The sequence below is a fragment of the Sordaria macrospora genome, chromosome 4 (genome assembly GCF_033870435.1).
Source record: "Sordaria macrospora chromosome 4, complete sequence".
NCBI lineage: Eukaryota > Fungi > Ascomycota > Sordariomycetes > Sordariales > Sordariaceae > Sordaria > Sordaria macrospora.
The window spans coordinates 2591810-2604965 of NC_089374.1; the positions used below are offsets into that span (position 1 = coordinate 2591810).

The 13156-nt window shown below is 52.4% G+C and overlaps 2 protein-coding genes across 2 annotated transcripts; one reads left to right on the plus strand and one right to left on the minus strand.

Annotated features, from left to right (window-relative positions):
• Positions 1 to 760: 760 nt before the first annotated feature.
• On the minus strand, positions 761 to 1306 carry SMAC4_05343 (uncharacterized protein; the record flags this gene model as incomplete). The annotated part of the gene is made up of 1 exon (XM_003346400.1): positions 761 to 1306. One exon carries the CDS (start codon positions 1304 to 1306, stop codon positions 761 to 763), a length of 546 nt encoding a protein of 181 aa, XP_003346448.1.
• An 8006-nt stretch (positions 1307 to 9312) lies between these two features.
• SMAC4_05344 (uncharacterized protein) lies at positions 9313 to 13116 on the plus strand. The gene is made up of 4 exons (XM_003346401.2): positions 9313 to 9790; positions 9935 to 11158; positions 11216 to 12086; positions 12146 to 13116. Exons 1-4 carry the CDS (start codon positions 9773 to 9775, stop codon positions 12601 to 12603), a joined length of 2571 nt encoding a protein of 856 aa, XP_003346449.1. The 5' UTR covers positions 9313 to 9772; the 3' UTR covers positions 12604 to 13116.
• Positions 13117 to 13156: the final 40 nt, after the last annotated feature.

Consider the following 13156-nt stretch of genomic DNA (forward strand, 5'->3'; position numbering starts at 1 on the left):
TAATGGAAATAGGTATATACAAGAAAATGAGAACCCTCCGTGGCTGCGTTTTGCGAGCCTTTTTTTCTCTAGTGGTCCAGATCTTTGAATCATCTCTATGTGGTTGGTGGTTGAACAAAGGAGACGTTAAAAAGCTCGGCCAGGGTGACGGAGCCTCGAATAGAAATTACACAATACTAGAATAGCGATGATGCATGCACACAAAGGTAAAAGAGGTAGCTATATCAACCACTTCTTTTCCCAACTTGTCGCTTTCCCAATGATAAAAATACGTCGCAATTGAAAATGCCCGCTTTCTTTTTCCCACAAGATCCGTCAAGAATGAAAACCTCCCCGGTCAACATGTGCGGGGCCGAAGTTGCGGCGTGGCTAATATGTACACAATGTACAGGGGCATCCGGGAGACCAAATATGTGCTGTGATGCTTCAGGCCTGCCTCTTCCCCAGATGCATGATCCCATCTCTTTCGAACGCCCGTCTGGCGGCGGGCTAGCCTCGTCCAGCGCGCGGAATCAGACTTTTCTCCTTGGAAATGTAGAAAGAAGTAAACAGCTCTCGCCGTGCGGTAGAGTCCCATGTTTCCTGTACACGCCTTGAAACTCCGTAACTTGAACAAGAAAAAAGCCATCAATGCAACAGCGAACCCCAACAGCCTCATGTGCCGACAAGAAAGAAAGGAGCACAGCAAGCTCTTCAATTTGCCACTTTTTTTTTTTTTTTTTTTTTTTTTTTTTTGAGTTGTGCCGTTTATATTTACACTTTAACGGTACTCCTTCTCCTTGAGTCCGCCGATCTTCTCGATGTCGACGGAGACAAACTGCGAGTTGCTTTCCTTCTCGTAGGCAGGGAGCTGCTCATCCTGGCGGGGCTCGAGGCCAATGGTCGACTCTCCAAGTCTGACAACGAGGACGCGACCGCTGCGCTGGCGGCCTTGATCATCCTGCTCATCAGGGAACGTAATGTGGATTTCGGGAACGTTGTCGGGCGAGTGAGGAGGGGAAGACGGGTTCTGCAGCATGGGCTGTCCATCCTTGAAGACAATGACGCTAGACCGGGGGGCGCCGGGCCCGGTCGAGATCGTAAGGCGTCGGTGATTACTGGAACGCTTCTGTTCGTCGTGGTACTGAGGAAGACTCTCGTTGTGTCCGGTGGTCTTTTGCTTGATTCTCTTGAGGAGCAAGAGAATGGTGACTGAAAGAAGGGCGCAAAAGACGAGCACCAGGAGGGCGATCATTAGGTTGACGAGGTTGGCATTAGGCGACTCATCGTCGACGGTGCGGCGAACAAAGCTTTTGAGCGACTCCATTTTGAAGTTTGGTGTATGTAAAGAGTGTAAGGTTTATATGTGGTGGTATGTGGTGTACGAGTGTGTTGTACGCGTGTATGTACGCTTGGTAGAACGAATGTCGGGTCGTCGATGTAAGATTGGTCGTGGGACTCGGTAATGCTTCTTCAAAGGCTATAAACGATGGATATACCGGGATTCTGGATCTGTGAAGTCAGACGGTTAGCAAGTTGCCTCATCTCATGGTTGTTGGCGCGCAATGCCCAAGGATCGCGAGTTTGGTCTTTGTCCATAGTCTAGTTCCCATTCCTGGACTGCTATGCAGAGACTCTATGGGCTCTTGGACTCTTGGACTCTTGGGCTCAGGGGGGTCAGGCGCTCAGGGGGCTCTGCTCGGAGACGTACGCAAGGGATGGCCGTATCACGAATCTACCCAAGATATATCGTCTGGTCCAAAAGCGTCGTGGTCGGTGGGGATCTGCGTGAAAAGGGAAAAAAAGACTGGACGGAATCGACTAAGAGAGTGAAGTCGAGACCAAGGGGGTTGCGAAGGAAGGAATGGGTTGGTTGGAAAGAATGACAAAGTGCAGTCCCCTAGACCGTTGACGCCGACGATGGTTTGGTGTTTGGTTGAAGAAGTTGGGATGGAGGAGTTGGGGGAAAGCAAAAGAGGAGAACAAGAAGGACCCGGCCGGTTCAAGAGAGCGAGCGACAAGACGGGCGCTGGCCTTCTGGCCCGGCCTGACAACCCCCCCAGGCACAGGCTCTACCAGACTCCATCCCGGCCAGGAGGGTGCCATCCCAGTGCCATCCTGCCCTGGCCGTTTGGCTCGAGGTGCTTGACTGGCCGCAACGGGCTCGCGTGTGGGATCTGGTGGGCTCGCAGGGCTCCATCCGTCAGGGGGAGCTGGGGAACAAAAAGGAGCTACAACCCAAACAGGAACAGGCACTTTTTCGACCTGCACACCAAAAGCAGGGGCCGCTCAAAAGCTCATCCAGGGCGCCAACCAGAGCACGCCGTCCACGCTCCATTCGCTTTCGAGATTGGGATGACGGCCCCGCCCAATACGGGGGCTGTCCAATCATACTGTCAAGCGGTCGATGAGGGCGGGTCCAATTTGTGATTGTCGCCTAGGGCCCATTTGGCTCTGTTTTTGGATCGCAGGGTGTGGACGGGTCACCCTCAGAACTGGAAAATGGAAAGGGAAACCACGAATGAACCATGGCTCGTGCTCGATTCGGCTTTCCGCCCCCCAAGATTGCATGACAATGCGCAATGCAGCATTGCAATGTGGGCCGCATATTGCTGGGATGAGGGCGTTCGCCTGGCTGTGAAGAAGTTTGTCAATGTCTCGTCACAATTCCAGTGCATTTGCTTCATCTGGGTCGGTGGACACTCGCCTGAAGCCATCATCGAGGCCCCAAGTCGAACTTGTCCCGGCTTATCGATAAGCGCTTGGTACCTCCAGGTCCCGTCTTGGCTCACTGGCTCAGTCGTTCTTACCTCTAGCTCAGTTGCAACCGCCAGAAACAACTTCCTTCCTCTGCTGCAAAGACGAGCAACGACATTGATTCGTCCGAATCTGTCAGGTGCTTTTGTTTAGTTTCTCGTCACCTCTGAGTGTCTTGTCCTAGTTTCCTTCCTCCTTTCCTCACTCTTCTTTCTGCCCGGCGTATCGCCTCCTTTTGCCAGCGCACCACCGTTTACACACAACCATTCATCTTCAACACGCCACCGACTCCAGTTCTGACGCACTTGCATCACAGCGCCGCTTCGTGCTTACCTGCCATGATCACCAACGTCCAGAGCTCACTCAGTCAGCGCTCGGTTGATGCCGACGAACAGGCGCCATTCTGATCACTAACCCATAAGGCTGCAGCTTCGCGGTACGGCGACATCCAATGATCAGTCTTCACCATTCCCCCGCATCCCTCTGTGCCTTATCTGGCGAGCCACAGACGACACTCATCAAGGACAAGCCGACAGGATTTCTTTGGCGATTCGCCCTCAATTGGCTTTGGGGTCCTGTTGTCGGCTACAATTCATCGCCATACTACTTGGTACGACGAACACTTCGCCAGAGTTCCGATGTCTGTCTTACTAGGTATGCCAGACCTGATGATTCTGGAAGCGGTCCAGGGATGACTGAAGGCAACACTGGCGCCCAAGTCTTGGCAACTTTCTCTGTCTCCTCTGAACAAGTGTTCCTGCGGCAGATGCGCCATCCGGATGTTTTCATCTTCGCGGCGCTAATGGGTTGAGTTGGCTGGCCGGCCTTCTCGAATGAGCATGGTTATGAGGACTTGTGACCACAACGACCCAAAACACTCGCAAGGTCTGGCAGACTCAAATGGAAAGGAATCACCATCAACATCCATCGACTTTGTCGGATTTCTGTTGGTTTGTAATTCCGCTGCCGGACCCGGAGCCGCTTGGCACTGTAACGACATGCTGTCCTACTGCGATTGTTGGAGCAGATCCTTCAGCCAGACGGCCTTGACTGCAGGCGACCGTGTCAAAGGTCAGTGACTGGAGGGTGCGACAACAATGTGCTCTCAGACCACTTGGGGATTGCCACTTTCCTCTTGTGAGACGTGAAAAGCTCATGTACCGGAGCAACAGGGCGAACCCTTTTGGTCACATGAGCAGTTGGGTATACTGTTGCCATGTTTCCACTCATGTCAAAGTACGTCGTGCCCTTCTTTCCAGCCAGTGTTGGACTCTCGACACAGCTCGTCTGGGAGAAATCGATTCTGGAATCCAGTTTTCGGGTTGAGTGTCTGCGAGCCGGTACGCCGGTTGGTATGGCGCCAACGTTCAAGAGCTCTTTTAAACGTGGACAATCCAAACTAAATCGGTCTCTGAGAACGTCGGAACGATGACGGAGGGAAGGGATGCTTCTGGCCAAGATGCTCACAAGAACAGTATTTCACGTGCTCCCTCCGATCTCCTATTATACGATTCGCTGCGCTTGCTTTCGCAGCGGTGGTGGGTAGTAGTGAGCTGGAGAGTAGTTGGGAGCCGCATGAGAGTTGTTCAAAACCGAATGCTGGCTCTCCAGGAGGGGTGGAAAATGTGTCGCAAAAGGCGGGTACGGTTGGCGTTCTCGATTCAAAGGACTGCTTGTTGGCATTGGCCGCTGAAGCTGAGGAGGATCTCCCAATCTTTTCAATCCCTGGCAAGAGTGAGTTGGTGATACTAACAACGGTTCAAAACAATCACCCTGGTTCAGCCCAGTGCCAACTACAACATCCGCACGCATACGATCGACAAACCGTATCTTGCACTCCCGATGAGCGATCAATCTGAGCAGTGATGTGCATACGCCATTCTTGCGGGCTCTCCCGAGTCGCGCAAGCTGAGACATTGCCAACCTCAGCATACCCAAGGACCATCACGGCACATCCTGCCATATTCCCCAGCTTCTAGCCTCACTAATCGTATTTTGCGACGGAACAAACGCGATGCGAAAACTGGAGGAACAGCGAATGTACCAGACGGCAATCCTGGTCCAGTTCGCACGCTTGTTACTTGTTACCTACTTTACAACAATAGACTGACAATAATTTGCGCATTCCACGCAAATAGCATGGGCTCCCGTACGTATTGAGGGTGTACAACATCCTCCTCCCAGTCCGGTTGGTGCCCGAAGCCGTTTTGTTTTACCGTTGGAATCGAGACCAGCGGGTGTCACAAACGGCGCCCATTTATGAAACAGCAAATGCGAATGTATACAAAGGGTAACGGGAACCCCAGTCAGCATGTTGGAATAGCGGCGAGACATGCGCCTTTCACATATCCTCGGTCTTTTCCCTCGCCTGATCTTAGGCGGAACGGACAAGGACAGCAGACAAAGGGCATTCCTCCAACGATGGAGCCTTGACAGGAAACCACCATCCCTTGCTTCACACTTGGAGACGTGATTTTTGTTAGTAGGCCCCCGCCTACTCTATGTGATTTATGAGACTATGAAACAACCTCCTGGTGTCTCTTAACAAACGTTTCCCTTCATACCATCGGATGGTTGAAGGTGGTCGGCCACCTCTGAGGACCGGCAGTCAGTCCCGCATAGCACAACAGTTCACGGAATATGTAACTTGACTAGTTTGACTGCTGCATGTCAACAGACATTGTGTTATCCTCATGCCAGATCCTGCTCAATACATGAGTAACATATCCATCACTACTAGCTACAAGACATTCATGGCAGAGGACCCGGCCACCCTAGTCAGCCGTGTCCGTCCGGCCGACAAAAGCTCGTCTTTCACCTAGGTCTAGGCCAGTGGCTGGCGTTTGAAAGCGGCCCTCTTTATTATGAGTATTGGACAGACATCAGTTGAACATATACAACCGTTATGGCCAACAAATTGTGAAACTGGAGAGGCACACACTGCCCGTATACTTATACTTTAATGGCCGTTGGTTTGTCGTCCTCGGCCTTGCTCTTTGTAGGATAACCTGTTATCTGTCGGTCATTCAGCATGTTCCGCGACCTATCCTTAATCCCGGCGATATATAAAGCAAACATAATGGGTACCCTAGCGACGTAATCTGCAAACAATACGCAGATTGCCGCAAGCTCGGAAAAGAAGAAAGCAATAGTCAAAGGTTGGGAGGAACCAACGTCGTGGAAATTACCTGTTATCATAGAGATTATTCCTCGATATTTCCCACCAGCGCCAACGGGAAGCCCACCCACTCTTTCTTCCGGAACAAACCAGTCAGACACCAAATATCTCCCCAAGTAGTCGAAAGTCTACCTAGCGCTCCCGGAGGAGGCAAGTAACGGCTGGGGCGGGCGTGCCATCACGTAGATGTAGGTTATCGTAACGCAGCATTGTTGTTGTTGTTGTTGCGGTGTCACCAAACCGGACGGATGGCTTCGGTTACTTGCTGGTGGTCTACAGTCCTGCTAGACCTGCAAGACTGCCCCCTTTGTTCTCGTTGGCCCGGCCTGTCTGTCACTCCTCGAAGGTCGTCAAGCAGAAAGAACTTGAGGGCTGATTTCAGCCATGACTTGGTTTGCGTGCAGGTTAATGTGTTGTGGCTTTCTTCGAACAAGAGCTGGACTGTTAATGTTAGCAGACTTTCAAAGTACCTTTGGGTTTTGGGGATCGAAACCAACACAAAAGGAAAAGTTGTGACCAGCGATCAACCAACATCGACCACCTACTAACGGTCGGTCCAAGGCTGTCCAACTGAACTGTCCAACTGTTCCACACCTTGGTATTCGGAAGATAGATATCTTTCGCTGCCGGAAGACAAGACAAGCAAGAGAGCGATCTATAAGCGGAACTTGCCCAACAACGCGGTCGCCATCTAGAACTTCATTTGGTCATTTCCCAAGCCTTGCGTTATCGACGTCATATCGTCTCCGCCTTATCTATTTCGACCCTTCAGATGTGCGATGTGAGAGATGTGAGAGATATGCGAGGTGCGTAGCTGCGTAGGTACCAACACACATACGCATCCGTCGTATTCAGTCCGTTGGCCATCGAAGATCTCGCCCCTCTCTCCCGCCACAGGCAGGTACCAGGCTTCTGCTGGGCCGGCTGCACAAAGAGCGAAGGCGTGCTCTACAGGAAATGGATGGCACTTTGTTGAACTGGCGGAATTTTCTAGACAGAACAGCCGGGCAGGTTCGAAGCTTGGAGGTTTGTGTCATGCTCGCTGCATGCAGTGTTGGCTGGAGTGCAGGTTTGGATCAACCAAGGGAGATTGTCAGGCACGGACATCTGCCCGAACGAAGCCCCAACGTGAACGGACCCCTTTGAACTTGTGAACCCTGTAACCTGTAACAAGGGAGCTAAAAACTCCACACTGTCGGCACTAACCGAAAACACCACCAAACAGAACAGCTGCAGCATCCACAGAACAACAGGAGACTCGACATCCATCATCGACAGGAAAGTCCATTCGAGAATACCTTTTGCATCTTCCAAGAAACCTCGACTTGCCACTGTCTACGATTTGCTTTATGCCAGCCCAGCGGCGTGCAGCCAGGCCCTGCCACCAAAAAAAGCACGACAAGTTGGACCAGGCACTTCAGGCATTCAATCGACTTTGTTGGATGCCGCCGCCGTTAGGTTCAGGTTGGTAACATACCTCTATGAAAACCGTAACAAAACTGAAAGGGTTGATTTTCAGGGCAAAACCCCCGTGTATCCCTGGCGTGTATCATTCCCGGCAGGAGACCATCAAACGCAATTGGACCGTGACGAAACAAAAAGTTGCAGCCGGGGCTCTCCCTATATCTTGGGCGATCCCCCACTTCGCAGCAGCACGCCCGCCCTGTTCGCGGCCAGTCCCAGTCTCCAGGAAGGAGTCCCCCAGCCCACATTGCGTGCCCGCGTGCAGTCCCGCCGTCCACCTCCACCAACTTCCACTTGACCCTGGTTCATCCCTCCGCCGCGCGCGCGCCCAGCCCAGGTCCCGAACGTCTCGACGACACAAACTCACATACCTACCTTACATACACATAGAAACAGGGACTCCTGCAACTGAATGGGAGTTACCTAAGGCACTCGAGGTCTGCTGCATCAACCGAGGGCACGCACAACCACCAAGTTGGCTTTATTCCATTCCGTCAGCCAGTCACTCGGTCGGCATACGCTGCGGACGCCGTCCTAGTTCCGTCCTTGTGTTCTCACTCACCCTGCGCCCACCGCCCTCTGGAGCTGCCTGTCCCTCTCCATCTCATCCTTTTCTTCCTGCTCCCTTCCACCACTTGTCTATAAAGCACATCCATCCATGTCCTGATTGATTCTTCACCCTCTTTCTGTTCCCTTGGTTCGACACCAAACCCGGCAACCTATCATACGGATCCCTTTCTGGTCGCTATATTCTCACCAACCAGCGGTTGGGCTTGTTCCTACGCCCGTCGCTTTGAACATGGGATCTTACCTTACTTAGGCTTCCCGTCATATAGAGGTACTCCGAGCACTACTTCACTTCTTTCGGTTGGCTGTTGTTACATAGCACCCTGGCCTGAACCACCACGGCCACCACGTACCTTGCTACCCTAGTACCTACCTACCCCGGTTTTTCAGTTTGTACGTCTCCAACGTCTGAGACTGCAACCTCAGCCAAAGCAACCACTCTCCTCCCAAGCACTACATTTGCCAAACAGTTTCATTTCGAAGGGGAGTGCAACCCGTTTTATAAACACCCAGGTGGCCAGTCTGCTCAACAACAGCCGAGCAGCGCCCGACGCCTTACCTTCGGAGATTCTGTTTCTCTTCTTGTCCAGAACTACTACTGCAACAAAGGTATACATCCACGACACCTTTTGGACAGTCGACTTCGGCCTATGGTAAGTGCAAAAGTTCCCCCGCTCCCCCACAGTTTCTTTTTATCCCGTCTCTCAAGGGGGAGGAGGAAACGTCGTTGCTCCCCCGCCCGCCGCTGCCCATCTCCACTCCCGACGACTACCGGCCACCTCCCGCCGGTATAGGTTGCTCCGCTTTCCCCCGCGGGTAGTCCCGTCCAGTGTCGGGTCCCGGTCTAGACCCTCCGAAGTCCGGATGCCGGTGTCAAGACTGCCCAGGCGGGCAGGCGCGACGCGAAGAGAAGCGAGAGGCTCAAGGGCAGTAGTTGTCCTTGGGTTTGCCCCATCCTGTGCCGTCTTCATGGTGGCGGAACGCTGCCGTCGCTTTTCTTGTGCCTCTTCTCGTCGCCCCCGCCTTCTCTTGTCTCGATGCCCGATACTCACTTCCTTCCAGCCTTTCCACACATCATGACATGACACAAACTATGTTTTCTGTTACCATTCATAACTTGTTCCCTTGCTCTCATGCCATACTCCTCGTTCTGTGAATCACCATACAGTGCACCTCATTACCTCTGTTACTGCGATCGAATCTCGTCAGTTCTTGCCCAGCCAGTGCTAGTGGAGCTTCAAGCGTCATCGTCCTCCCCACTACTGGCGGCCGCACCATCAAAGTTCGGCCTCAAGGCAGGAAGGAGTAAAGGACGGTAGCCGCATGCCCTTTGCCGTAAAGGTACCCTTTGGGCTGTATTTTTCTCATTTCCGGACTTCACCATCTTCCTGCAAGGTGGGCCAGGGCTCCAACCCGTCCGTACACTGCAGCCCGAGCCTTTTCACATGATATGCACCCTATCTTCATCAAACCCGTGCTCGCCCAATCCGAATTCCTGTTACTCTTTGATCCCCCAGGGCATAGGGCTCCTTTTCCTGTCAATATAATTTCCATAAACCAACTCTCTTCATCTTCCCGCAATCGAAAACATCCCCGGCCCTCTTCCTTGTTGCCATCAACCATCAGTCTCATAAGCCCATTCATCTTCTGTATGAGTATCAACTTACGCATCTTCGTCCGATACAGCACATATGCCATATACTTCGTACCAGAGCAAGACGTTGTATCCGATAGACCACTCGAGGTTTCATCTCCAGAGTATTAATTCGAGAACACTGCAATAATCAACCATCTCGATACTCTAACCGTATCTTGAGGATCGGCATCATGTCTCCTAACAAATCGGTAAGCCCACTCGTCTCACACTTATCGAGTTACCACAATACTTTTTATATACCCATCATCTGTCGATACGGCAGTAGTTTCAACCACCATATCGCCCATCTGATTTCGACATCAGAGGGTCTCAGCTAACCGTTGGCAATGCAGCCCAACATGGGTCGTGGCCCAGGTCCACGTGGGGGCTTCCCTCCGTTCCGCCCCGAGAACAACCCGAATAACCATTCAAGTAATTTGCATAACCATCCGCAACGGGCAAGCTTTGAGTATGTTCCGTCGATATGGTCCAGTCCTAATGTTGTGTCTGAGGCCGGTGACCGGCCTTCGAGCACTTCCAGTGGCTCTAACGACTGGTCTTACTCTTACCCCAACCAGATGGTACACACCCGCAATGGAACGAACGGCTCGTCCCCCAAGACCTCGGTCCCTCCAGGTCTTTCCTATCAGCTCGGTGGAATGAACTCCTCCATGAGACGCCCTTCCCACGATCACGGATTTGGTATCTTGGAGCAGGCGGGTGAGCGCGCGGGCGCGGGCGCCTTCAACATCGCATCATCGGGCCCTTCCGAATCGACGGAGCGGCATGAGCTTAGTTTGCAATTATTTGACGCGACACAACTCTCGCATCGATCATCGGTCGTCCCCACCACTTCGAGCTTTTCTCAGACCTGGAAGAGCAACAACCGAGGCAGCGTTGGGGATGGGGGTGTGCAGACAAGTGCTTCTTGGCTGCCACAGAGGCCGCTAGCAGAGATACCGGATACCTCTACCGAGCGCCCGGTATTTCCTTCGAACCCCTGGAACAATTCGTCACCTTCTGTGGCTGCCTCAGCCCGGCCTTTCACGCCCGCGAGTCCGACAACTTGGAACGGTGAATCCGTCAACGGATTCCAGGCTGGCAATGGGTTCTCAAACGGCAATGGATTTGCAAACGGAAGTGGATTCGCGGATAGTGTTGGACTCCCGACTGGCAACAGATTCCAGAGTGACAACGCATTCCACCAAAACTCTGGCTTCACCATCAACAACTTCACAAACTTTGGCAGCGGTCAACATTCTCGCTCAAGTTTCTCACAGACACAGTCTAGACGCGACTATTCAACCCCCACGAACTTCGACCGCCGAGCCAGCAGTCAGTCTTTCAGTCAGCAGCCTCAGCCTACGTCGAATGTGCCTATCGATCCCGTATTGTTTCAGCAGCAATTACAGATGTACAACATGGCCACGAATCTGGGAATGGGCGCGGCATACCCACATCCTTCTTTGCCGACGAATGGCTTGGTCATGGGTGCGATGGGTTCTGGAAGCGTGCAGAATGCCAAGCTCCGTGAATACTTGAACAGCCGTAATGCGCCGCAAAAGTGGGATCTCAAGGTAAGTCTCTCTTCTATGGAAGTAGCTCTGCTTGTAGCGAAACTAACGTTGAACTAGCAAATCCAAGGGTCGATTGCGGACTTTGCTGCCGACAGGACCGGTTCCAGGTTCATTCAGGAAAAGCTCCAGTCTGCCAGCAGTGAAGAGAAGACGTTTGTCTTCCAAGAGCTCTATGATGAGCTGATACCCCTCATGACTGATGTGTACGGGAACTACGTCGTGCAGAAGTTTTTCGAACACGGCACGCAGGAGCAGAAGACCAAAATGGCACTCGTGATCAAGGACAACATGTTGCGACTTTCGGAGAACAAGTACGGCTGCCGGGTTGTGCAAAAGGCCCTCGACAACATCTTCAGCAATTACAAGGTTGAGCTTGTAAGTGAGTTAAGAGGTCACATCGACAAACTCAACAAGTCCCAGGAGGGCAACCATGTGATCCAGATGATCATCAAGCTCTTGCCCCGAGAGAACATTGGGTTCATCTACGACTCCTTCAGAGGGCCTGGCAAGGTGATGGAACTGGCGCTTAACCAGTACGCTTGCAGAGTCATCCAGCGAACCTTGGAGCACGGAAACGAAGAGGACAGGCTCTATCTTGTGTCGGAGTTGCACAAGGGTGCCCACACATTGATCACAGATGCGTACGGAAACTATGTTGCCCAGCACATCATCGAAGCAGGGAAATCCGAAGACCGCGCCCGCATGATCGCTACAGTCATGTCCCAGGCGGTCGCCCTCTCCACACACAAACACGCTTCGAACGTGGTGGAGAAGTGCATCAAGTATGGCACGCCGGAGGACGTTCGCCGTATTAGGGACATGTTCTTCAACCCGCAAGACGGGGTTGGAGGATATTCCTCAGAACAGCAGTCGCCCGATTCGTTTCTGCGGTATCTCATGCTGGATCATTTTGCCAACTACGTGATTCGTAAGTTGAAAGATGGCCTCCGTATTTCCACCAAAGATAGCCGCTAACATACAAAACAGACAAACTCGTCAAGCACTCGACGTTCGTCATTGAAGAACAGCAATTCTTTGTCGACACGCTCGAGCCCAAGATCAACGAGCTTCTCAAGAACCACAAGGGCCTAGACGAGAGGCAGCGAAACGCCCTCAAGAAGTTCCAAGGTATCATCAACGAGCTGAGGAAGGACATTGAAAAGAAGGAGAAACTTGCCAAGAACGGCAACAGTACGCCCCCCTCGCTCGGTCCGGCATCGCCCTCTCTCCATATCACCTCGGCCCTACCGACGCCCGATGGCGGATCCGAACCCAACAGCCCGCTGGACCTGGGAATGACCCCCACCACCAACGCTACTAGCTCTGCTGGAAGTGCTAATGGGGACGGAAAGCAGTCGATGGATGTCAATGTCACCACTGTGAATGGGAAGCTGAACACCAGCGAGGCCTTTGCGCAGTTGCAGATTCGTGAAAACAACGCTTAGTGCGCCGATGCGGGTCACGGTCTGGGTCTTCTGAAGCGCATTTGAGGTACGGTTTTAGAGGTCCTATTTGCAGTCTGAGACTTCTCGGGGCTTAATTGTTAAACGAGCACCCAGCTCCCTCGATATACGGAGAGAAGGGTCGAATTTCCTTCGACCTCGTTCAGTTTGTTTATTTGCAAACAAGCACATAACGTCACACAGTTTACTTTCGACGACACACAGACAGACATACAGTTCCAGCCTGGCTGGCTGGGGCTCGATATATCCATGGGTTCGGACCATACTACACGACAAACGGATGTAGTACTTGGTTTCAGAATTCGGACGGACATGATGAATTTAAAAGAATATATCTGGATGGATGGATGGATGGATGGATGGATGGATGGATGGATGGATGGATGGATGGATGGATGGATGGATGAAGATGAAGATGAAGCCACAGCCACTGTTGACGGAAGGTAGCTTGGGTCGAATGGTGTTTTCACGCCTGTTTCCCTGAGTGGGTACTTCCGTCACTTGGCTTCGTGGTGGACTCTTCCTGCCACTTATA

Coding starts and splice junctions, on each gene's coding strand:
- SMAC4_05344 (XM_003346401.2), top strand. Junction 11,159..11,215: donor CGCAAAAGTGGGATCTCAAG/GTAAGTCTCTCT, acceptor ACGTTGAACTAG/CAAATCCAAGGGTCGATTGC. Junction 12,087..12,145: donor TTTTGCCAACTACGTGATTC/GTAAGTTGAAAG, acceptor CATACAAAACAG/ACAAACTCGTCAAGCACTCG.